Raw genomic sequence first — 26,099 nt, 5'->3', positions numbered from 1 at the left:
TGTCTTTGAGCAAACTTTTGCAGATAGATTTAACAATGCACTTTGCTTTCTTTTGTACCCCACCCCAATACAGAAACACACCCAGTCAATAGTATTAACAAAATTACTTCTTTTTCCTACTGTGCAGTTATCAAACTACAGAGTGTGAATTTTATTATGTCACTTAGAATCATTTTAATGATCAAGAGGTTTTTTATGCCAGTGTTATGTTGTATATTGATTTTTTTTTGTCTTTGCATGTTACTGTGAACCATATCTTTTTAGTTATAAAAGAAAGTTAGATTTCTTTGTTTTTCTTCTCTTTTTAATAAACAGATGCCATCCTTGTGCATGTGATCCAGTGGGGAGCATCAATGGTTTGTGCCATCCGGACACAGGGATCTGTGCATGTAAGCTGTTGGTAACTGGATATAAATGTGATTTATGTCAACTTGGGGCAAGTCATTTCGATCCTGGGAACCACTTTGGCTGCACTAAAGGTCTGTTTTACGTGTTAAAAAACATACACATCAGAGCACCAACATGCCAGTAATCAGCCAGTAATCCTCAGTACATCAGTGTGAAAGTTAACATAGTACTTTTTCTAAGTTTTAATTTGTATTTTGTGTGTTTATTTATATACTTGTTTTTGTCTCTTTCTGGGCAGCACCCTCCCAGCAGCCTGCACCAGTAGGTGTTGCACTCAGTTACTCATCTATTCGTCTTTCTTGGCATCCACCGGACTCCCCAAACTCCCACATACTCAACTACACACTCATTAGGGATGGACAGTCAGTGCATACTGTCCAAAGTCGCTATCCTTTTAGTATGTATCGACACAGCTTATCACACACATATAAATATTCTTTGGTCTTTCTCCTCCCTAAATTAATTTCCTACCTATTCCTTTGTTCTTTCCACTTTAAGGCCCTGAATCTTTTGAAGACATTAGTCTGTCTCCCTTCACCAACTACTCTTACTCGCTTATAACAGCTAACGTAGCTGGTGCGACAACAAGTGCATCAGCTTCATATCGAACTTTAGGTGCACCACCTGAAGCAGACCAGCTCCATTTAAATCTTGTGGGAAGACCAGGTCCAACTAGTGCTAGCTTTAACTGGAGCACACCACGAAATGATACAGGCCCAGTGGAGAGGTAAGTAAAAAGGGAAAAGAGGGAGGTGTGGTTAAAGACTTAGAGGCATACCGCTTAGGATGGAAAAGAAACATATGAGTCTTTAAATGCACAAACCATTTTCAGCTGTCACAAATGTGGTAGGAGAAACTGGGATGTAATGTGCACCAGCAGCCTGCTTCCATAGCTTTAAATCACTGTCTATATTTTGAACAAGTGACCGTTCAGTTTACATGGTATGCATCTTATCCTGTAGGCCTGTATGATGTTCCAGCACTAGTTTTAACTGAAAGATGTTGGGTGATTGTGAGCAATGAAGAAATACAGACAAAAAGAAATACTTATTACTATTGTTGTCACACATAGGTTTGTGTTATCCTCCATGGAGTCATCCAGTGAAGCAGAGCCTGCCATTCACTACACAGGCTTATCTACAGAAGCTGTGGCAAGTGGTTTAAAGCCCTTCACCCAATATACTGTAATACTAGAGGTAGGTATGACAAATCTCCACTGTTTATGGCACAGCTAAGTACAAAGATATGTATTAATCAGCGACAATGTTACAACCACCTGACTAATGTGGTGTAGGTCCTCCTCATGTTCCTAAAAAAGGTCTAAACTGTGACGCAATCCCATATGTCCCATTGTTTCAGGCAACCAGTCCTGTAACTTTGGAGTTGAGGCACCCAATGATTAGACTCCTTGAACTCTTTGTCCTGTCCTATTTTATTACCCTGCTGTAAAAAACAATCAGAAAACAACATTTCCAAGAAGGGGTATTCATAGAATCCAGTCATTAGGGATTGGTTTTACAAAACCATTGAAAAACTTTTCAATTCAATTCAGTTTTATTTAAATAGTGCCAAATCACAACAACAGCTGTCTCAAGGCACTTTACATTGTAATGTAAAGACCATAGAATAATACAAAGAAAACAGAGAAAACCCCATTTTACCCCCTATGAGCAAGTGCTTGGGCGATAGTGGGAGGGAAAAACTCCCTTTTGACAGGAAGACACCTCCAGCAGAACAAGGCTATGGCTTAGAATAACTAAATAGTCAGACTTCAGATTGATGTCTGTCTTCATCTGTTTAGTCATGAGAAGAACTTTTGTAACAGAAAATTGTTGCCTTTTGGGAAAATCAAACAGTTACAAAGACATTTTGGAAAATTCAGTGCAGATTATAATAATAATGATAATAATAAGCAGGGCTTCCTAATGTGGCATGCATTTGTGCTGCTATTAATTCTTCATTCATGCTGAGCATAGTTTTCTTGGGCAAATGAAAACCACTAACAATGTTGTCACTGGTGCATATTGCCAGTGGTTTAAGGTGTTCCTCACTTTTTCACATTTCTTTGCTCTCAATTATGAGCACCTTTTTCCCTTTTTATGCTGAGTGTCACTGGTTAATCAGTTTTTGTGAAGCAGTCTGCATTAAACTAAACAAGAAACAGGTTATTGTTGTGAAACCGGCCCCTGATTTTGCTACCTTCTTCCATTTTCATTATTCTTTTAAGATACTTACATGCCCATAATGGTGCTTTCAGTGGGACAGCATTCTGACTCCATTCTGTCTTAGCCAGTATTAAGGGTTTCTGTAATTTGTGCAGTTCCTCTGTGAGATTGAACCACTTATGTCAGCCTTTACTTCACATGTGAATCAATGGGACTTCTATGCTAGTGACACAGTCACTGGTTCATCAGTTGGAGCATCATGGTAGTTACTACACACTGCATTTACGGACCACCACACAAGGCTTGCTATTTAAATATACTCTTTCCCAGAGCCATCACAGTTTTTCACCCATCTATGTTTTTAATGTTGTGGCTGATGGTAGCTATAGCTTTAAAATAATATAGAAAGTAAGCTTGAACTACTTTTTAAAAATATTTATATTTACATATTTACATTATTTACGGACTAAAAAATGACAATGAAAACTGTTTAACCTTTTCAACAGGCGTGTTCTTCTGGGGGGTGCACTTCTAGCCCACCACTGTCTCTTCTGACAGCCTCGGCCCCCCCACAAAACCAGCCCCCTCCTAGAATCACTGCCATAGGACCTCATACTCTGCATGCTTCTTGGGAGCCCCCCAGTGAGCCTAATGGTATGACCACAAATATACACACTCGTATGGTAATCTCATCTAATGTGTAATACTTACTGTTCTTCTTTTTATCCATTTTACATTATTCCTTGTTCTTCTGTCACACCAACTCTCTGCTTGTACTCTTTCACTTTATCTATAACTCTTCTCTGTGATCTTCTCTTGTCCATCCTGGTCACTCCCAACGTAACCCTTAGCATTCTGCCGCAGTATCACTGTCTACATACCATGTATCATAGAAGGGCTCACTGCCAAGAGAAACAAATTGCTTATAGCTTTGCAATTAAGAATACATTATGTTTATTTTAAGTAAATATCAATTGCATTATAGTGTTAATGCCTGTTTCAAAATTAATAATACAGTAGAATAAATGACACACATTTTGTACATGAAACACTTACCTAGTGGCAAAGCTTCAGGGCTGTGTCATTCAAGACACATGAGAGTCAACTTAAACCAACACACACAAACGCACACACACACACACACACACAGAAATACACACTGAACTGGAACTGCCTTTTGTAAATCCAGAGAGCTTTGTATTGGCTCTAAGGCTCAGTGTAAAACAAAGCCCTCTAACCTGGGTTTCTCTCTGCCTGTGTCTCTTTTTTCCCTCCCCATCTGTTGATCTGTTTCCCTCGCAGTGTCATATAAAGCTCACTTAATTCGGTTTTGTGTGTCATTTCATTGTCATTAGTTAATCATTTAGCATCCTTCTCACCTCTCCATTTTGATTTTGCTCTCTGTCCTTATCAGGCAATCTTTATGTTAGTTCTCCATTTCAGTCGTCCCAGCTCCGTGCATTCAAAGTGAAGCATTCAATGAGAAGTCAAGTTAAAGTAACCCTTTTATAATACTGCTATTCTTGCCTGTGTGGTCAGTGCTTCTGTGAAAATAATAAGAAACTGAAGTGGTGTTCGGGTGGAAATGATCAGTTTTAAAGTGCATGCATCTGCCTACACCAGTTTTTGTTTTTCCTCAATAAGTGGAGGGACACACATCATAACGTGTATCTGGTTAGCGGTATTGCTGAGACCTGCTCAGTACTTATTTGCAAATGTGGAGCCTCTCCACAATGGTGGGTTTGTACCTTATTTTTTGCTGTGTAACATGTCTTCTGCTTTTTGGCACTTTTTGCCACTGCTTTTTGCACAAGTTTTTCATTTTTATTTAATTTTATAATTGTATATAAGCTTTTAATTTTTTCTTTGAACTTGGAGAGTAAATACTGCTAAAGAATGAATATATCTATTATAGATTTTCTATTTTCCAACATTTAATGATCTACTAGTGAAGCAGAGGGATTTTCAGTAAAGTTATTAGGAGTTCCAGAGAGTAGTTTGATTGGCTAAGGACAGTTAATTGTTGTTAAGATTTCTATTAAGATTTCTAATAAACTAAATTTGTTGCAGTTGTAGAAGCTACACTTTTTATATAATACATAATACCTAATCATTTAAAGTATAACGAATAAAGACCTACGTAACATCAAAGAACAGTAAAGGAATGAAGTAAGAGCATGTTAAGCACAGGGCAAGCAAAGCTGCCAAAACAGGCATTTGATTTACCGTATTTGTTTTCATTTCTAATTTATATTTCTATCATTTGAAGTGTTATTTTATAACCACAACAATTGAAAACCTTTAACCGTACACAGAGGATTTGTAGATTTCTTACTTGTATGTTCATGGTGCCCTCTCCTCATTTTAACACATTTCTGTTGTTTTCAGTTTAACAAGTTGTCAAGAAAACTGCATTGCATGCATTACTACTTACTAATTAGTATTCTCTGTTTTTTTTTCTTACTTCAACATTTTTAGTAATCAGGATATGAATTTGAAAGGACTATTGTTACTATTACTAACAATAACTAAAGTGTTGTGTTAGGGCACAAATAAACTGTGCAGACAGTATTTTCCTAACAAACCCTGCAGCTGCAGCTGTTGCTTTCCTTCTTTAATTTCCTAAATAATTGTTTCAGTGAAGAGCTTTTGTTTTAGCAGACATCAGAGGTAATCTCAGAGACTGATTTAACATTTGTTTTCTTTTTGTACAGGTGTTATCACAAAGTATGAGGTCTTTCTCCGTGGGCCAGTGGAGTCACAGAACCTTTCGAGTCTTGCTATTGAAAAGAGAGTGTTTTTCAGCTCTGGTTGGCTGGATCCAAGTGTCTCCTTAAGTTCCAACCTAGCCAATAAAAGCATAATGTCACCCCCTGAGACCAGTACTAATGTAACTGGTCTAGAGGCTTTTTCAACATACCAGATGAGAGTTGTAAGCACCAATATTGCAGGAAGTTGTACATCTGGGTGGACCTCAGCACGCACCATGGAGGGAGGTTTGTATATCTCTTGTTCATGATTTCAACAGCTGACTTTTACTCACTGGGTGTATTTACAGTTAAGGAATCAGGGAAATAACCAAGTAAAATCTAGTTAGGCACTGTAGCTGTGTGAAACAAAAAGCCTTCAGTGGTTAATGTTTTCTGGGCAATTATCAGAAAGGGGCTTGCCCAAAGATGGCAGTTCCATTTCAGTGTTAAAGGGCTGACTTTTATCCAGCTGGCAACCATCAATGACTCAAAGGTGTGTCCAATATGAATTTTTTAAGCTAGGTTTTCCTTTCATGGCCTTCCATGGCTGAATCAGAAAAATCCAATACTGTATTACACCTATATTCAGACAAAATGATTCGCATTCAGAAACTCCAAAGAGCTTGCTTAAAATTTAAATGAGTGAATTTTTAACTTGTGATGTTAAATTAAGGCCTGTCAATAACTGATGGACACCAGATCTAAAAACAAATTGGGATTGAGTAACGTTTTGGTTAAAATGTAGCTACACACCAGATGCCATTGCTGTTGGTTAAATAATCTTTTGTACTATATTAAAATTAGTGAGTATTTGTGAGATAGATTGTAGAAAAAGAAAGCAGGGAAGGAAGGAGGAAAGAAAAACTGCGTGTGGGGGAGGGGAAACTCATTAAGGTATTTGAATTTCAAAGGGATGATATGGCTCATTAGGACTAAATGATTGCCTCCAACGTCACTCTAAGCTATGTGTCTGGATAACAAGCATATGATAACACCATTTTGAATGTGGGATGTGTGTCAGTGTTGGTGCGCGTACATGTGCCGAGTTAGAAAGAAAGAATATGACTGTGGTTATGTCTACCATGAATCACATTTCACAGCATATTTCACAGTTAGATGGCATCAACAGTAGAATAAAGAATCCTTCTCTCTAATCTGTCATGTAATAGTGGCTATCACAACCGTAGAATTATGAAATACTTAAATCCATTAAGACCACATAATATCCACTAACCTCTCTGAATATGTCTTTTTGTTAGAATTTGTATTTATTTATTTTTTAAATTTTTTATGTGGTAGTCAAAGAAAAAAATCACCAAGTTATTAAGAAATGAAAAATGAATTTTGCAGGTTCAGCCAACACATTTTAGGTTAAACTGTCAGACGCACATCTTCTTAGAGAATGTTAGACTCACTGGCTGATACTCAAAGGGCAAGTGGTGAAATTAATGTGGAGCCAAATTTAATAATCTACTAAGACAGAGAGAATACAGTCAATGTTTTGAATCTGTTCTCACTTTTCTGATAAGTTATGAGATGACTTACCTGTTTGCTAATAACAAATGAAGATGAGACAGAGAACTTACAGAAGTTCATGTGAGGCAGCAGTGCTAACCCCTGCATCACTATGCCACTTCAAGAGTTGGCTTAATAAACATAATAGACTGATAATGAATACCTAAAAGTGACTTTAGAAGCAAACCTAAAATTAGATAACAAGTGATATGAGTTGGGGCTTGATTTGTTAAGAACAGAAACACAAAGCCAAGGTATTTATAAAACACTTATTCCTAATCTTACAAACAAAGACATAACTATAACCAAACACCAGCGCTAATTAAGCGCTAATTACACATAAAATAAAAGAAGCAGTAAATGAATGAATGAATTACTAAAAAAGCAGTAGTTGCATAGAAAATATACATCATATCAATAAAGGTAAATAACTATCATGTCAGAAGCGGTTTAGAATTGTATTTGTACTGATATAATACAGAACAAGGTTAGTTACCGCTTGCATGTCTGAGAGGCAAAATCATGGATTTTTCAAAACCATCCTGAGGAGGACAGACCTTTGACCTTTGTTATCCTGGAGTGTTGTGTTCTCCATGTTTGTTGGGAAAGTGATGCAACAGTGTATTTAAACTTTCAAACACACGTTACAATTCTAACAAACTTGAAAGTTAATATTTATTATGGCCACCTTTATTTCTCAAAGCAGCCTGAGCTCTCTTAGGTAAGCGTCCTTGTTATTTCTTGAAGTAAACTTCAGGAATTGCTTTCCAGGCTTCTTGAAGGACTTTCCAAAGTTCTTCTTTGGATGTTGGCAGCTTTTTGTTCCGTTCTCTATCATGATAATCCCACACTGCTTCATTAATGTTGAGGTCCAGGCTCTGGGGAGGCCAGTCCATGACTGATAGTATTCCACTGTGTGTTTTTCTAGGCAGGCATGCTTTTACAGCATTGGCCGTGTTTGGGATCATTGTCATACTAAAAAATGAAGCGTTTGCCAATCAGAGGCTTTCCAGATGGTATTGCATGCTTGATCAAAATCTGATGGTACTTTTCTGCATTCAGCACCACTGACTGGATTGCAGCCCCAGACCATGACAGAACCCAGGCTTATCGCCAAGATTCTGATTTTGGATGGGTTAGAGTAATTTGGGCTTTTAATTAAGGTAGTTAATGTTTTTAATACTACTGATTCTATTTATTACAAGCAGGTACATGTATGTGTAGAAATTAAGAAAATATTGCTTGATCTTGATTATAATTTTTCATGGGTTTTATATATAGCAAGATAGCCTATCCAGTCATTTAAACAGAAATCGAATTGTAATAAGATTAAAAAAAATATTTGAATGATTACTGTCATATAAAGAAGAGAGAAAGAAGGAGAGGACAAAAGAGACTATTGAGTGAGCTACAGTACATTGATTCATATCAACAAAAGGGAGCAGTACACTGTGTTGTAATTTTCAGCACTAATCACAATGTACTTGCTCAGATTTAAAAAGATATTGGGCAGTGTGAAATTTATCTACGATAACTACATAAGTCCTGTCTATTAACACCCCCCCCCCCACACACACACACACACACACACATACACAGATTTTTTTAATATATATAGATTCAACTAAAGAAATTGGACAAATTATGTCTTTTGTGACAGGCTCCTTGTAACAAAGTGTCTAAAGATACTTTTTATATATTGGGTTATGTTTAGCTAAGTTATCTACCTGTGTAGACACAACTCTGGTTCATCCCTTCAGTTAGGTGCCTTTTTATGTTTGAATCAGGTTATTGTTAAGTGGGTTAGAAAAGAGAAATATTCCTATGAAAATGGTCAGGTGCAAGGAGTGTACTGAAAATTAGTGAAAAAAAAAACCACTTGAAACTGTACTTGGTGTCCGCTGTGCTGCAAATTGCTGATTTGCTAACTATTTACCCTGCTGTAAAAATATTTTTTTGCATTGGTGACTTTGTTTTCAGTTTGTTACAAGTTTGTAAGCTAGATAAGGAGAAATTAGCAGGGAAGAGCTGTTGTTCAGAGACCAGGTTGCGGTCTTCCTCGGTGTAAATGTCTCTGATTAAAACCTTTATAATGCTGCTTTATACATAATTTTGGCTGCATTGAAATTAAATCTGGATACAGATAGACAAATGCCTAATCTACGGACCCCCTGAAAAGTCACAACGTGTATTAGAGTGTTAGCTTGCAATCAGATTTACTTTACCCTGTAATAACTTGTGTGTTAGCTTAGGATATGCTTATGCTCTTTGTGATCTCTGTAAATAGCTGATCTGTGGCATGGAGGTCTGATAATGAAAACGGTGCAATATGTGTTTCCAGTGCCAGAGTTTATGGCTCCTCCAGAAGTGTCCGCACTGTCGTCTACCAGTCTTAAAGTAACCTGGAGCACTGCTGAAGACCACGGGGTCATCGCCAGAGGACAGGTGACAGAATATCGTGTCAACCTGCTAACCGAACAGACCAACAATCCATATGCCCCTCCGGTTATTAGTCAGGTAAGCACATCCACACATAAAATTGGAAATAATTGCCAGGACAACCTACCAAAAAAAAAGAGCTTACCTGGCAGAAATGTAATATACAGCAAATGACATTTATTTTGAAGATAAATGCTTTCGTATTAGGTCATTTTCACTAACTTTTCACAATGTAGGAATTTTCTAAAAAAAAAAAAAATGGGATAGTCTCTTTGCTTTCTTCTGTTTCTGTTTTTATATTCCTTGTCCCTGTGTTTTGTAGGTGTTGCATAGAGCGGGCCCATCATTACATCCAGTTTACATAGTGAAAGGATTGAAACCTTATCACGTGTACAACTTCACTGTCACACTCTGCACAAAAGCAGGTTGCATTACCAGTCTGCCAAGCACTGGATGGACCTTACCAGCAGGTAGAGCATAAAGATTTATGCAAAACACACACAGACATAAACAAATGCACGCTTCTCGGCAATAATGAAATACTCATAGTTCCCAAATATTGTCTTTTTAAAGTATAATAGTAGTTATTTTACATAGTGTGGTGTTTGCATAACAACTGCAAAACAAACCTCTGACATATGCACACACAAACAGACACACACACACCCAAAAGCACTCAGTCAGTCATCGGGTACTTGAGTGGCGACAGCATTGGTCATGTTAACTAGGGGGGATATTCATGGTGCACGGCAGTAAAAACAATTTACTGTTAATTACAAGGAGAAAAATGTGGCGTAGCACACACTTCCTGCTGGCCATGAATCAAACGCACACAGAATTACAGAAACACATATACAATCCCTCTTGCTCTTCTGTGGATTTATAACCTTTATGGAAGTAGGATGAATTAGCTATGTTTAATAACTCAGGCACAAATCTCTGGTGCCTAGATGAGCACTAATTGATCAGTGGACGGTGACATGGACACACACAGAATTCTGATTTAATGTCTTTTTCTGTCTGTCTTGATAGTCGGTTGCTTTCTCAGCCCCCCCTCCCTGTCCATCTTTCACTTGCTATCTGCTGGGCTCTTTCACTCACACACAAATAGCACATGGCAGCAGAGGAACATGAATCACTCTGAAATATACATATTGCACTCAGAGGCGCACTTGACCGTGCAACACACTTTTCCATCTGTTCACTCATGGTGTCTACGCTTGCTGCTCATGTTATGTTTTTGTCTTTTTTGTTTTGTTTATCTCTTTAGGTGAATAGACAATGGGCGCGCAGAGTTGTAAAACAAAAACCTTTCATCTATAAATACTTGCTCAGGGAATTCAGCTTTTGAACATATTCTGAACAGCTACATCTGTTGACATAGGGAATATTTTCATTTCATACAATTCTCAAAAAGTCATTCCTTGTGTTTATTGTGATGAATGATGCTTCATATTGTAATTGGTGGACTTTTTAAATGTATTTTTAATGGCTACATCTGTTGACACAGCGACAATGTTTATTTTAAGTGATTCCAAAGACTTCTCTTGACTGTAATACAGTACAGTTCAATATGGCTTATTGTACCCAGTTGACTTTTTGAATGTATTTTTAACAGCCACATCTGTTGCCACCGTTTTGTTTCATCCAACGCCAAAGATGTCTCTTGTTTCAACTATAAGAAATGATAATGGCATATGCCGTTTAGCAGATTTTTTTTTTAATCTCAAAACAATTTGCATAGCGTTTGCTCCTCCACTGGGTGTTAAGCTTCTGCTGCATCAGATCACTTTTTCTTCTTTCAGTTTAGCAATAATCTTTGCACTTGACAAAAAATATTTAACAATAATCTTTAAGACCTCAATCTAACATGCACTGGGCGAATACTGTTACATTCCTTTATAAAAACATGGTAGCATATCAGTAGGGAGTTGTAATTAGAAGAATTATACAAATTCTGAAAAGCTGCTGGCTTCTTTTTATTTTTGTTTGGTTTTACTTCATATGCATCTGTTGGAAAAGCCTCTTTTTGTATGCTGTTGTTAGTTGTCTACAGTTATATACTTTTTGGACCACTAATAACCCCATTCGAAGTCTACTGCCAAAATAAAGAGGTTTTTATAAGGCTGATGGGGTATTGTCGTCAAACATGTGGACACCCACGTTTGTCAATATGATAACTTGAGAATGAGGCAGCGTAGGATTTTGGGTAGGTGCAGCTACTAAAAATCTTGAATGAGTTCAAGTCAGAGTAACCTTAACCTCAAGGTCAGAGGTCAAGTTTTCTGAAAATCTTGTGAACACGATAAATTGAGAAAGATGCCATCTAGGATTTTCTAATTGATACTATAGGTAGATCTAATAAAAATCTCAGACGAGTTCAAATCTCAATGATCTTGATCTCAAGGTCAGAGGTCAACTTTTCTGAAAATCACCTAGAATTTTTAAATTTATGTCATAGGTGCTGGAGAGGCTGGGGGCTAGCACTTTTTTATTAATCTTTTTTTTCGTCATTGGAGCTCTTTCCCAGCCTGTAAAATCTGGATTGACTCATTGCTTTCTGCTCTGCTTCTTGTTTCCCCCTGCAGAGACAATCTTGGATTGTACATATGTGCACATCTTAAAATTTGCCCTTCTAATAAAGAAGTGCCTCTTTGGCTACAGCACAATTAATAAAAACCCTTCCTATTTGGGACACCAAACTGTTTGTTGACTGAAACCTTCTTTAGTCAACAAAAAGGTCTCCAGCTTTTCTCTTGCAATCAACACTATTGAGCTGAATGAAAGGAACATGACCTGAAAAAACCTCTGTAGTAGAAATATCTTCACATTCAGTGGTACTCCTCATAAGGTGTACTTGAGCATGATACAGATGCTCTGATAAATCTTCCACACATGACGCTGGGCCATTAGAGCCAGCTACCATCTGCTGTAAGTGAACAGACAGCATCTGTGAATCCACCGGAGTTACACCAAAGCACATGACTAAACATTAGCGCGCACACTGAGACAGACGTAACGACTCAAGGAAAGAGGTCTCCTGTCCACCTGTGTTGATGCATTTGCAATTGTTTCAGTGTGTGTGTATCTTCCCACAAAGTTATTGATCACAAAGTAAAGTGAGTGGCTAATCAGGGTCCGATGGTGATGTTTTATGTATCCTACATCCATAAAGTCTTGTTCTACAAGACATGCACACAGAGACACATACACACACGTGCACTCACACTGTAACACCACTCAACAGAACAGGAACTTTATTGATTTACGCATAATTGGCCTGAGGCCCTTCTTGAGAAGAGAAATATGCATGGCAAGGGATCGCCATGTCAATAAGTGGTGTGCTTATGTGCGTGGTGTAACTGTACGCTAAGAGCCTGTTAAGACATGTCAGTTGCTGTAAAAACAGGAAACACACACACGCGCGCGTGCACGCACACGCACACGCACAATTGCTCCTGGGAGCTGGCCCATGATTTAGCTGCTTCATTACCATGTCGGCAGCTAAAATTAACCTTTCTGGTGGACTGTTAACCTTGTGTATGTATGTGTGGTGTGTTTTTCCATATACTCATAATAGAGCAAGTGGGTTTTGTCAAACTGGATGTGTCATAATGTTAAGTAAATTTCACTAAATGAACAAGCAGATACAATAAATGAATACATGACATGCAGAAAATATACAACCAGATATTATAATCAGCCTGGTCAGTAAGAAAGAAACTGTCTTTCATGATTCAAACATGAAAACACACTCAAACTCTATCAACAACGATAACACTATCCTATAGTTCTGTCACATTTGAAATGTTTTTCTCTAATATGGACATCTGTGTCCAGGTTTTATTGTGTTTTAGACTTGTGTCAAAATACAACCTGGTCATTATTATCCCCAGTAATGCAATAACTGATTAAGTGATCAAAGAACATAAGCTACTGGATGACATTTGGCATGTTGGTGCACAAATAGAGAGGGCATGTTAACTGGCTGCTACCTCTAACCTGCCTGTTAAGCACAGATTTCAAGAAGAAGAAACATGGGTCATATATAAGGAGGAAGGTGCATTCAGGTAGATTATGTCTACATTATCTGGGGGAAATGTAGCTAGGCAGCATCAGATGTTAGTCTGTATGATGGCTCTAGGTATCAAGAAGAGGAAGCGAGTGAAGGCAGAGGAAGAATGTCGTTCAGAGTTCGGCGAGTAGTTGATACAGGCTCTGTGTGGTACGGAAGAGTCACCAGATGACAAAGAAAGTATAGTCAGGGGTGCACATAAGTGGTCCGCAGGTGCACATGTGCTGTCAAAATAAAAGACGCGCACCAGATAAGAGGAGGAGGACAGACATTTGTTTAGAACTCTTAAAGATGTCGAAGAAGCAAGCTCCTTTAAGCAATTACTTTGGTGTTCCTCCACCTCCAAAGAAATGTCAGAAGGAGTCCGAACCGCAAAAGAAGCACGTATTCTCGGAAAAGTGGTTGCAGGAGGTGAGCTGGCTTCAAACAAATGCCAGCTCACCTCCTGCAACCACTTTTCTGAGAATACACGTTCTGTCCATTGGACAGAAAAGAAACAGAAGACAATGAGATTTGGCAGCGGAATGAAGAAGTACAAGAACGTATTCAAATGAGGAGGTTAGCAAAGAAACAGTGGGATAGTCAAGGAGATGAAGAAAAGCAGGAGGTGACAAAGGCTTACAGTGGGTTGTATGTGAAGCTGGACACTGAAGAAGGAGAAAAAGAACTTTTATACATAACCAGAGAGATTGAGTTGGAAAGCATATACAGCAGATTACTATGTTGAAGGATAGAAATGTAAATCTACTAATGAGTGACGAGTGTGTCTTGAGAAGACAGAAGATATACTTTGAGGAGCTGATGAATAAAGAAAACAAGAGACAGAAGAGGAAATGGAAATGTCTAAGAGGGAGGGCAGTGGACTTTTTAACTAGATTTTTGAATACAGTGTGATTGTACAATGTGAATTTTGACAGGATAGCAGCAAGAGTAAAGGGAAGGTTTGTAAGTTGTGAGACCTGTTATAATGTGTAGTTTGGAGATGGTGACACTAAAAAAACGACAAGAAGCCAAACTGGAGGTGGCAGAGTTGAAGATGCAAATATTTTCATTGGAAGTGAACAGAACGGACAAGGCTAGAAATGAGTATGTAAAAATGACAGCACAGTTTGAGCAGTTTGGAGACAATGTAGGAGAAGCAAGGTTGAGATGGTTTGGACATGTATAGAGAAGGGTTAATGGGTATAAAGGTGGCTTTGAACGTTGCATGGTTTTTGGTGTCAGAAGGGCTTTTCTGAGTACTGCTAATTTACTGTGATTTTTATGCAAAATAACTTCTTGGATTCACAGAGAATGGTTAGAAAGAGAGAGAATATCCAGTGAGTGGCAGTCCTCTGGGTGAAAATGCCTTGATGATCCCAGAGGATCATTAAACTTACTTTCATATTGATGTTGTGCTATTTTGCTGCTAATGTACAAATCTTTTTATTAACATAAAGTTGGTCCTCCTTAGTTGGAGGTGGGCTAAAAAATTGACAGGTTGCCACTTTTTGACAAGATATAAGACAGACCAACAATTCACACTTAGAATAATAAGCATGCCTTTTGATTGTGGGAGGAATTACCAGAGCCACAGGGAGAACATGGAAGCTCTGCGCAGAAAGGCAGGCAGATTCAAACCCCTGCATCACTATTCTACCCACTCATATCAAGAAGAAGATTTATTTACCAACATGGCATACATAAAAAAAAAAAAAAAAAAATAGTACACCACAGTGTTAAGCAAGGGCCATGTTGTATGTGTGTGCCACTGACAGTGTTCTAAATGTCACACTAGCTCAATATCAATAGACTGGTAAGCTATCGATTGGCAGTAATTTATGGTTTGATGTGCCAAGATGAGGCGCCAAACAAGCTGTCCACTTTGCTTTTAAGGGCTCTGTTAGAAGTCACACTAAAGATAATCCGCATGGTTGTCACTGAAAGCTAATTTACTCCTACCACGAACCATTTAGACAATTACTGAAACACACCCACACATCTAAAGAGAAACACTACCATGAAAGGACACTTAATGCACACACACACACACACACACCTTTCCCATCTCTACACCGGGCTATCACTTGCTATGCTTTTTCCTCCATTCCTATAAATCTGTCCTCCCTATATCAGCTAGTCTCTGGTAGATTTATTTATGTTATGTGTTAAAACTGCTTCTCCAGTACCTTACAGTATGTTTCAAAGGGACATTTAATTTAACACCTTGAGTGAACGAAGGAAATTAAATTGATCTTCTATTAAATGAAAATGGTACTTTTGTGTAGCCTGAAAGAAATAAGCTTCTACTGAAGGAACGTGCAATCACACAAGATTTATTTATTCTTAATGTGTTTGAATGTTTTTTGGGTAAATTAGCTGTGGTTACATAGCTTTTTACATAGACAGTTTTTGCAGAGAAACAATGTATTACAACACCACAGCTCTGTAGTAAAAGAGCACTGATACTGAATTGGCCTGCCTTCAGTCCAAACCTGCCACCTGTTGAGAACATTTAGTTTAATTATGAAGTAAAAAACTTGACAGAAGATGCCCTGACTGTTGAGCAACTGAAATTCTATATCAAGCAAGAGTGGGAAACCATTTCGCTTTCAAAACCACACCAATTGTCTTCGAAAATGTTCAAAGAAGAGGTCCTGCCAAATAAAAATAAGCACACCCCTTTTTCAAAATTTTTTGAAAAGTTTCATCATTTACAATACAATGGCTTCATATTTCATTGATTTAACATTCACTTTCTGTTCATCCTTTCCGTTTCTTTACTTTCTGCTTCTCAGCACCTTCAGGACTGTCTTCACCTCGATTATATCCAGAAAATGAAACTACCATTCAGATAGAGTGGGACCCCCCAGCCCAACTTAATGGACCATACCCTCTATATCAGGTAAGAGCACTGCCCTACACTCAGTTCAATTCAATTTTATTTATGCAGCGCAAAAATCACAACAACAGTTGTGTGAAGGTTCTGTATATTGTATGGTAAAGACCCTACAATAATACAAAGAAAACAGAGCAAATCCCAACAATCATATGACCCCCTATAAGCAAGCACTTTGGTGACAGTGGGAAGGAAAAACTCCCTTTTAACAGGAAGACACCTCTGGCAGAACCAGGCTCAGGGAGGGGCGGCCATCTGCCACGACCGGTTGGGGGTGATTGGATAAAGACAGGACAAAAAATATGCTGTCGAAGAGAGACAGAGATTAACAATAACTAATAATTAAATGAAGAGAGGTTTATAAACACACTCAAGAAGAAGAAGGACTCCGTGCATCATGGGAATCCCACAGCAGCCTAGACACATGATCCAACCCTAACTACATGCTTTATCAAAAAGGAAAGTTTAAAGCCTAATCTTAAAAATAGAGAGGGTTTCTGTCTCTCGAATCCAAACTGGAAGCTGGTTCCACAGAAGGGGGACCTAAAGGCTGAAGGCTCTGACTCCTATTCTACTTTTACATACTCCAGGAACCACAAGTACGCCTGCAGGTTATATGGTACTATAAGGTCATTAAGGGTGTCTGTCTTTGTTTGCAGCTAAACAGAAATTAACAGTAATGAATAACTGTTTTCATCTATTGCCTTGCCTAGACCCATGCTAGCCACAAGCATGACTGTAGATATGGCCTAAATTAAGTTGAAAAGTTGGCACTCATGTGTGTGGTTCCCAGGGGCTAAAGCTAATGCTACCACCATGTCAATGTTTTAAAGTCTAAATCATTCCATACTTGAACAAAGTTAGCTAAGATTCTGTGTTTTCTCACTGGCACAGTCTACATTACTTTCTTTTCATGCTGGAAGTGAGAAATAACCCCAATGTGTGTCTTTGTTTGTCATCTCATCATTCACACTGTGTGTACGTAGAAATCATGAGAACTTCCTGCCTATGATTCCACTGTTTATTCTCTGCCACACAGGTTATGTCTAAAATAGAGGAATAATAGTACTGATACTGAGATTCATGGGAAGTAGTAAAAAAGAGATCTGTGCCATGTTGAGAGTGCAAGCCCACATAGCCCTAAGTGCTTTAATGCATTTGATATACACATGGTCATCTAAAAACAAAAAACATTCTGCTCAGTTTATTATTTTTGGAAAATTTTAGTATGTGATTTTATACTAAACATAATTAACTACAATTTATGACTGCAGTTATAATTTGAGTACTACCACTATACTAGATACCAGATATTTATACATTATCATATTTTGGTTTTTTGAGGTGGAAAGGTCAGATGTCTCTCTCTCTGACCCACAAGATCCAGTTGTCAGAGGAACAAGATTTTCTGGAAACAGTTACTATCAGTTCCCCAGTGACATCCTTCCCAGCAACACCGATTTTACAGGTAAGAAATGATGTTTAGATGAGTGCAGGTGTCTGTCTATTAGTAAATAGACGGTATGTATATGTGCATTTCTGTGTACTGTGTATGGGAGTATGTGACAGGATTTGTACATACGTCCCTGTGTTTTTTAGTGTACACTGACTGCACTGTCTCGTCTTCTCAGTGTTCAAGTGACATTCCTTTAGAATGACTTCCCCAGTCATCTTAAAGGACAATTATCTTTCTGTTTACCAGCATCATTAGAGGGTTGAGCTGCACAGCCAAACATGTTCTGCTTCATCTGAGAACATCACCCAGTCTGACGCTCATAATTAATGACTGCTGATACTAATCAGTGGGATTTGAGCAAGCAAAGCTCTATGATGCCACTTGAGATTACTTCACTGTCCCACACAAACCTTTTATCACCAGTAATGTATTTTGGTGTTAAGAGAATACCTTTCCAAGATATTTTAATACTGTGTCATAAAAAGTAAAGAAAAAAAGAAAATCTGTGGCCAAGCAGTTTTTCCTAAATGTATGACATATTCCTGGCTTTGAGTAGATTAAAGTTTTCAAATGTGATTCCCTCTATAATCAAATTTTGCTTGATCTAAAATACCAAAGTACAGTATGTTTGCAGTCCGTAAAGTAGACATCCATGTACACCATATCTTCCATGTTCATGTTCTGAATCTGAAGTTTTAATAGACTTTGTTATGGAGACATATCATATGAAACACTCAGAGAGCAGGCTGGTGTTGCTTTTGCCTTCACTTCAATACTAAATAAGTAATAACTCAATCCTAGAAGTAAGCTTAATTATTGTGATTGATCATCAAATTCTGCAATCATTTAACATGAAATTCACATTTCCCACAACATTTAATTTCTTATAATGGTTGATTAGACTACTGTGAGAAGGATGTTCTGTTTAGGCTGTACACATTTGTAAAAATTCAAATATTATAAGCTATTTTAGTATATATATATTTTTTTGATTTTGTAATTGCTTGTTCTTTCCATACATATACTAAAAGGATGAGTAGTCTCTAAATGTTATGACTAATGCCGGTGTTAACATAGATGTGGCTGAACACAGTGTAAGTAAAACGATATTTATCAAATATAATTTATAAAGCTCACAGTTCAGACAGAATATTTTAAGTATATCTCTGGTCTCCTTTTTGACTTCTGCTGCTTTAATTTACTTCCTTAACATGTCATTTTGTGTACTGTGTTTTATTTTTGCAAACAATTGGTTATTAATATTAATACTGCTTTATTTCATGTTTTTCATGAAAGGCAGTTGAACTCTTAAAATACTGAGCGAGTGCGCGGTCAGAAAAACCCAACCAACCTGTCTCCTATATTGTTTTCTTGCTTCTTAATTTTACTTACTGAGTCCTGTATTTTTATCCCAAAGCAAGGAATTCAAATTTTTGATCTAATCATTGCTTCTCCAGTACAAAGGTAAATAGATCTCTCTAAATGCTGCCAGCAAATAGATGATGATTTTTTGCTATTGAGGGGCGCTTCTCATCTCCTCTGCTCTCCTCCTTCATAAAGGGTAATGGATCAGACAATCACTTTCAGACCGGATCTATTCTGGACCATCAATGTGTCGGCAGTCCTCAAACCATCGCCCTTTTACAACCATCAATACTAATAGCATCATCTACAGACAATTATTCCCATCGAAGCGCACGGAACAGCGAACAAATCAAAGCCAAATTAGATTATGAATGTAATGCAGTGTAATGCCCCCTCGAGAGTCAATTGATCAAAAAGGAGAGACTCGTCAATCGTTTTGTCTTGTGGAAACCTTGCAACTCAAGCAATGACAAATGTAACATTTTTCTATCTGCTGAATGTTTGCACACTATTTATCTGTTCAGGTGGACTGCGCCATACCCCACAACGCATGTCACAAAGATTTTATAAGGTATTGCTTAGAATTGAGGTCCTTTTACATCTAAAGGGAACTTTTTGTTTTTGCCTAGCAGCATTGATGTCTCAGAAGATCGTGATGTGCCTTCTATATGAAACAACAAATCATCATTTTTCTCTGTCAACGTCATACATCATCTTAGGAATATTAATATTTATTGAGGTTCCTCAAGCTTTCTATATCCTACATGCAAACTAAGGGCACATCATTGAGCAGGGTCAATATTCTACATGTTAAATCTTAGTTAAGGTTGAGATTATCTAGCATGTATTTGCCCTTTCACCTGTTACCTTATGGCCACTTTATTAAAAAATATAAAGATATATTTTTGCCAAATAGGTTCTTTTCCATGTGCAATTACTGTGATAGGAGTGCATGTTTCCATAAATGAAGTCTGGTCGCGTGTGTTTAAAGATGCTTCTTAAAGCTTAATAAGAAGCATTAAGTCAATATTTCCCTCACTGAATCTTACTTTAGATAAAACAAGATTATAACTATATGCAGTCATGCTACAATATGAATAACCTCGTAAGTGCTTGTTTCAAGAAATCCATGTTACTTCATTCATCTTATTTATTATGTTTCTGTGTCTAAAACTCTCCTGACTTTCTGCTGTCCATGCTTATATTTGAATTAAGGACATTGCCTCTCAGTTAAGACAGGCATATGTTATTATTTATAAAATAATGTATTTAAATTGAAATGGGTCAAAATAGATTACACAGTCCTCTCTCCTCACTTTAGTAATTCTTCACTGGGCCTGAAATGGGCTGTTTGAAATGCAGATGACGTTCTGCTTATATTTTTGCTAATCCAGATGCATTTCTTTAACCCACATTAAATGAAGAGAGATGAAACATCACACAAATATGTTAGGGGGAAAAAAAAAGAAAAAAATGAATGCAGGAACAAATAGACTTGGATAATATCCAGACACATCTTAAACAGCACATTGTTGCAATAGCTGCTACTGCAACAACTAAGCAGGAAAGAGGGAAATGTTAAATGATACAAATTATTTTTCCCTAATTAATATGATTGATTGCCAGGCACTGACGTTGAGAAGGAGAGGGGGAGAAATGTGTGAAGGGAAAGTTTGCACAGACATCATTAGTTTTTCCCCATTTAAAGATTAATCAGAAGAGGCTGGGCTCTTTAATTCTGTCATTTGTATATTTAATGGGCTGCTGCAGAATCTATGGGTGTAATTAGCTAGCTGCCGCGCTCTCATTAATACGCCAGGCTCTGATTAATGCCAGCAGAGAGCTAACATGACTGGAGTTATTCAGGTTATGTTGTGTAGATGATTACACACAACCTCCACTGTTTACTGAGACAGAGAGGAGAAACAATGCACATGAAAGAATACTACCTAATAAATAAAACTACTTAAAACTGTAAATGGCTCAACATAACTAAGTGTTAATGTTTCATATTGTGGAATATAACATGAATCTTCTCATTTGATTAGGTAACGAGAGTACAACACAGTACACTATTTAGAATTAATAATTCATTTTGAAATGCTCCTTTAGTTTTAATTGATTTAAAAGTCGGTTTAAAAAATGAACTTTAACTCTTATTACTTAACATCAAGTTGATTGTGTAAATGTGGCTGGTTTTATGTGCTTATAGTTCACAAAATGTTTCTTGTTTCACTCATGAAAAAACTGCTGTGTTTTTTGATCAAAGCAGCATTTTAGTTCTCGTATTCAGCATGTTGTAGAAGAAGGTGGAGGAGCCTTTTGAGAGTGTGCTTCTTCCTTCGGGCAAACTTTATGACTGGCTCTTTACCTGGTCTCAGAGAAAAACCAAGTTGTCAGTGTGTTTGCACTCATTTTTTGCATTGCAGAGTGGAATGAACATACTGTCTTTGTGGTCCACTACTAGGGTCCAACACCTTTCTCTGGTTTAATAAATTTGGATTTTTATGCTTCCAGTGAAAAGGAAATTTATAGTCAGAAACCCACTGAGCACACAGTGGGGAGAACCTTTCAAGTGCTGTTTTTTGCTTTGGGAAAAGACAACTAGAGAGGGGGTTCTTATCCCCCACTGCCCTCTCCGGAAAACAGTTTTGACAATAAATGCTTCATAACAATCATCCCCTTTCTGTTGTACCTTAAAGCAGTTTTTTCTAAACTTGAAATGTGTTATATAGCAGGACTGGACCAAAACAAGAAGTATTCACATTGGTCAGGGCGGAAAAATACTGCGTAGCACAAAAGTGTGGCAAAGGCTTTTGTTTTGAGGCATATTTTATAATTTGTGTTTTGGATCAGCATTTTACAAACGTAAAAATAATTTCTTTTCGGGAAAAAAGCACATTAGAGATATTAAGTAATTCATGTTGGAGTATATTAGTCGTCTTAACATTTCATTAACTGAAGTCGTTGCCTTAAAAATTTTGTGTATACTAGTGTAAAACATAAACAGCAGCAATTTTTCTGTGCATGTGTTTGACCGTGTGTGGCTTTATTATGCATTCTCTGTAAGTGCTTGCTGGGGTATTGTGTTTGTTCGATCGCACAATGAAAGTGCTTGTGTGTATATGTACTGCTTTGTCTATAAGTGTGTGTCTCTGTGTGTGTGTCATTGTGCTGTATGCGTAACAGAATCACCTGTCATGGTGTGTGCTCAGGTTTGTCTGTTGATGGCTCCAAAGTGGTTGTCAGTGTGAAGTAGCACAAGTCCTGTGGGGAAATCTGAAGGAAGTATTGCTGAGCATGAGCAGTGTCACAGATGCTTTACATTTGAGCATGCTTGGATAACACTTTGACTATCACAAAAATGCAGACTCACACAAAAACTGTGTACAAAATCTGTACATACCCTTAATTTTCCTTACAAGTTTACTTCCATGTATGGCTTCAGGAATTTATTGACACACTATATGGATTATCAGATTTTTTTATGTAAGTTTTAAAAAAAAATGTATTTCATTTATTTCATTTAACAGCCCCTAAATCAGAAGAACTACAGTTTCGCTACACTGATATCTTTCACTCTATAGGATTTTCTGGCATTTTTAGATCTGTGTTTTTTAACTGTGCTTTCACCAACACATAGTATGAAAGCATGTTTGGCCCTTGAGTCTGTCTCCTCTCCATAGGATTGGTGGAGAGTGGGTGTATATATGCAATAACTATGTACTATGTAAAACACACATTTATATTGTCTACATTTTTTTGTATATTGTCTACATTTTTTGTATGCACAAAAGTGCAGCATTAGAGAAGTTTAACAGGTACACAAGCAAGATGCAGGAAAAAGCATGATTGAAAAAAAATATGTGTGTGTGTGTGTGTGTGTGTGTGTGTGTGTGTGTGTGTGTGTGTGTGTGTGTGTGTGTGTGTGTGTAAGATGCAAGGTTAAAGAAACTGAGAGGGGGTAGTATGTGTAGAAAAGGAGAAAGAAAAGGTAATAAAGAAGGAGAGAGGTTAAAAGCAGAAGAAGGAAAAAGGGTTTAAGAGAGTAGGTTAAGGAGGGGTAATGTAATATCAGGTATCTGTCATATGACTTGACTCATCGTGGTGACAAGGTCGTGAATGTAAATGACACATGCCTACTTGATGTACAGAATGCCAGTCCACTGTGAAGAACAGTTTTATTCATTTTCTTTGGATACTACTACAGTCTTTACTGGGTTTATGTCTGTGTAGAGTAATTCATGATTATCATCAAATTGTTAATCAATATGTGGATGGACCCCCACACACGGCGTTGCACGTTGAAGGCTGTTTATTTTCATTGTGTTCCACAATACGTTTTCTTTGGTACTTTCCAGCTGCGTCCTTCTACTCTGCACACCACACACCGCTCTCTCGTCAGGTCCCGGTATAGTACTGAAATAGGGATTGCATGACCAGCCGATGAAGAATAGCTGTGTGGGTCACCCTCTCCTGACACCACACCCTGAACCAACTGCTACACCCCTCCCCTACAGCTGAGCCAGATACCACACTCCGCCACATACCCCCATCACCCAACTTAGGCTAGTAAGCCATCTGCACCTGGTCCATCAGGCGCTAGAAGGTGGCTGGGGCTACAAACAAGCTGAACGGAAGTGTGAGAAACTGGTAAAAACTGTATGAAATGGAGAAGGCTGTTTTTCTTTAGATACTCTAGACACTGGAATTTGCCAGTAGCCCCTTGGTAAAATCCAGCGTCATGAAAAAGTGATTATTGTCTAACCAGTCCAGGAGCTTATGAGAGATGAGATGGTCATCACAATGGAGGGAGGTGGGAATAGTGGAGTTTGGCACCTCCAGCCCCAACTCATCTCTCTCCTTTACCAGACTCACCAGAGAAGTAGTTTCAAGCTCTCTCTATGCTTTGAGGAGGTTGAGGTGATATATTTGTGTGCCTCCTCCCCTGTTAGACCATACCACTTCATAGCCTACATCCCCCACCTGCCATGTGATCACAAAGCCTCCTTGCCATTTGGCGAGTAACTGTGAGCTAGTAGAGGGGAGTAATATAAGCACTTTGTCTCATAGTGAAAATTGTCTGACTCTAGTCTTATCCACTCGCTCCACCAGCCAGTCAGTCTGAGGGTGGTAGATGCTGGTCCAAACAGATTTAATGCCCAGTAATTCATACAGCTATTTAAGTGTGCGAGACAAGAACGAAGTGCCTCTGTCAGTCAGTATTTCTTTTGGGATGCCAACTTGGGAGATGACCTGAAACAGCCAAATGAGGTCCATGCTAATGCACTCAAGGTGCAAAGGTACTTTTGGGAAGGCCACCTGAGTGTGTTCCTCTTCTGTGTGAGCATCACGACTCACTCAATAAAGCCTATCTTTAATCAATATAAAATGTGGGTAGGCCAACGCGTGTCGGGGTGCACCATGTGACCATCAGTTCTTATCACTTGGTCAAAGGCTGAGTGTACAGTAAGGTGCCATCACAAGGCTGCTCTAGTGAAAAATCTTCGGTGGAGTGAATCACTGAAGCCGGTGGGGCCTCATGAGAAGGCCCTGCCATCTCCTTCTCTCCAGAGTCAGAGTCACCGCTGAGTGCAGTGCAGACACTACACACCACTAAAGGTTGTGAACACATTCCCACACTTCCCCAACAGGTTATTAAACCCCGGCCAATCTGTTCTCAAGTTGAGAGCGCCACCTGGGCTTTGCCAGACAGCAGCACCCACTCCTCAGGTCAGCGGCATGCTTCTGCTGTATCCTGAAAGACATCTCCCTCTACATGAGGGAGTAGATGCGGGACAGAGGAACCAGCCCAACACATTTGTCTGGCGCTCAGACTGGTCATGTAGCTATTCCAACTGCAGCAAAACACCGCTGCTTGCTCCCAATACATGGCCACCTGCTCCTATAGTTCATCTGTTTTTCAGATTCTACATGACATGATATTTTCATTTCTGATTTGAACCACTTTTGTATATTAAGTCAGATGCAGCTCACACAGTTTTCCAATGTGGCCTCAGTCCAAACAATCCAATTAGAAGGTAAATGTTTCCGACTGTCATCTGACCAAAGTGCTTTGCCACAAGTGGAGATGTGCTGGCAGATGTAGCACTTGACATTCTCAAATTTATTTCAGGAAAACTCCTCACGTTGTGATCCCAACATGCTCCAGCTCCACATCTGCATAAACTTCCATATCAACTAACGCATGAAACCCTACAGACTGACTTCAATGGCTCCTTCTATGGTTATTTCTACATAACAACTTGTTCAGACTACCTTTATTTTTGTTTGGTTTTTTCTATAGTCATGTGTGGTATACTTATGTTTTTAAGATATATAAAAACAACTCAGCTCAAGTCTTTCTTTTTGCTTCTTGCAACCATCTACAGCATAACAATAGATCCAGTTACAAAAAGCAAGAAAAGACTTCAAAACTGTGTAAAAAGGTTGAGATCTGAGCTCTGATAATCTGTATTCATTTTGAGTTTTCTGTATAGTGTTTGACTTCTCTCTGTTTTAAGAGAATTCACACACTAATTATTTTGCAAACACTTGCTTCTGATGAACCCTGGACTGACTGCATTGGTCTCCTCAGATCTTCCCATATGTCTGTTCTCTACTGAGACAGACAGAGCTGAAGAAACACACATACTCACAGACACACACATAAACCTTCTTGGTCTGTGTGGTTATGTGGATCTAGTAGTGGATTAAGATCAAATCTCTGATCCATGGTAACATGACAAGGCAGCACGCTGGATGAATGTTTCGTGTGTGTGTGCACGTGTGTCTTAAAGGCTCTGCTGGCCTAAGAACCTGCAAATTTCCCACATTACTAAAATGCAAGGATTAATTCTGAATATTCCTCATCTTTTGTTTTGTCAGATCCCAAATCCATTGTCATTTTAGGTGGCATGATTTTTTAGGCTTCTCCAATTGAAACTAGTGTAACTGAGAATTATCTGAAAAAGGTAGAATTCAGACATTTTAGCGGTTTAGCATTTCCCTATGAGTTTTTTTTTAAAGTCTTTTAAGATCTGAGCCA

The 26,099-nt window shown here is 38.2% G+C and overlaps 1 protein-coding gene across 6 annotated transcripts in view; it reads left to right on the top strand.

Moving 5' to 3' along the window:
• Positions 1–26,099, top strand: part of ush2a (Usher syndrome 2A (autosomal recessive, mild)) — a 216,882-nt gene that overhangs the window by 63,067 nt on the left and 127,716 nt on the right. For all 6 annotated transcript variants that reach the window (XM_063477546.1, XM_063477553.1, XM_063477570.1 and 3 more), the window contains exons 20-29: positions 316–479; positions 647–805; positions 907–1,135; positions 1,481–1,604; positions 3,080–3,227; positions 5,288–5,569; positions 9,180–9,355; positions 9,600–9,747; positions 16,130–16,236; positions 17,575–17,698. In XM_063477546.1, coding sequence (XP_063333616.1) covers positions 316–479; positions 647–805; positions 907–1,135; positions 1,481–1,604; positions 3,080–3,227; positions 5,288–5,569; positions 9,180–9,355; positions 9,600–9,747; positions 16,130–16,236; positions 17,575–17,698 — 1,661 coding nt within the window. The remainder of the gene's footprint in view (positions 1–315; positions 480–646; positions 806–906; positions 1,136–1,480; positions 1,605–3,079; positions 3,228–5,287; positions 5,570–9,179; positions 9,356–9,599; positions 9,748–16,129; positions 16,237–17,574; positions 17,699–26,099) is intronic.

This window comes from Pelmatolapia mariae, linkage group LG1 (assembly GCF_036321145.2).
Source record: "Pelmatolapia mariae isolate MD_Pm_ZW linkage group LG1, Pm_UMD_F_2, whole genome shotgun sequence".
Classification (NCBI taxonomy): Eukaryota; Metazoa; Chordata; class Actinopteri; order Cichliformes; family Cichlidae; genus Pelmatolapia; species Pelmatolapia mariae.
Note: the sequence above shows the minus strand (reverse complement) of the source record. Positions and strands in the feature narration are given on the sequence as shown.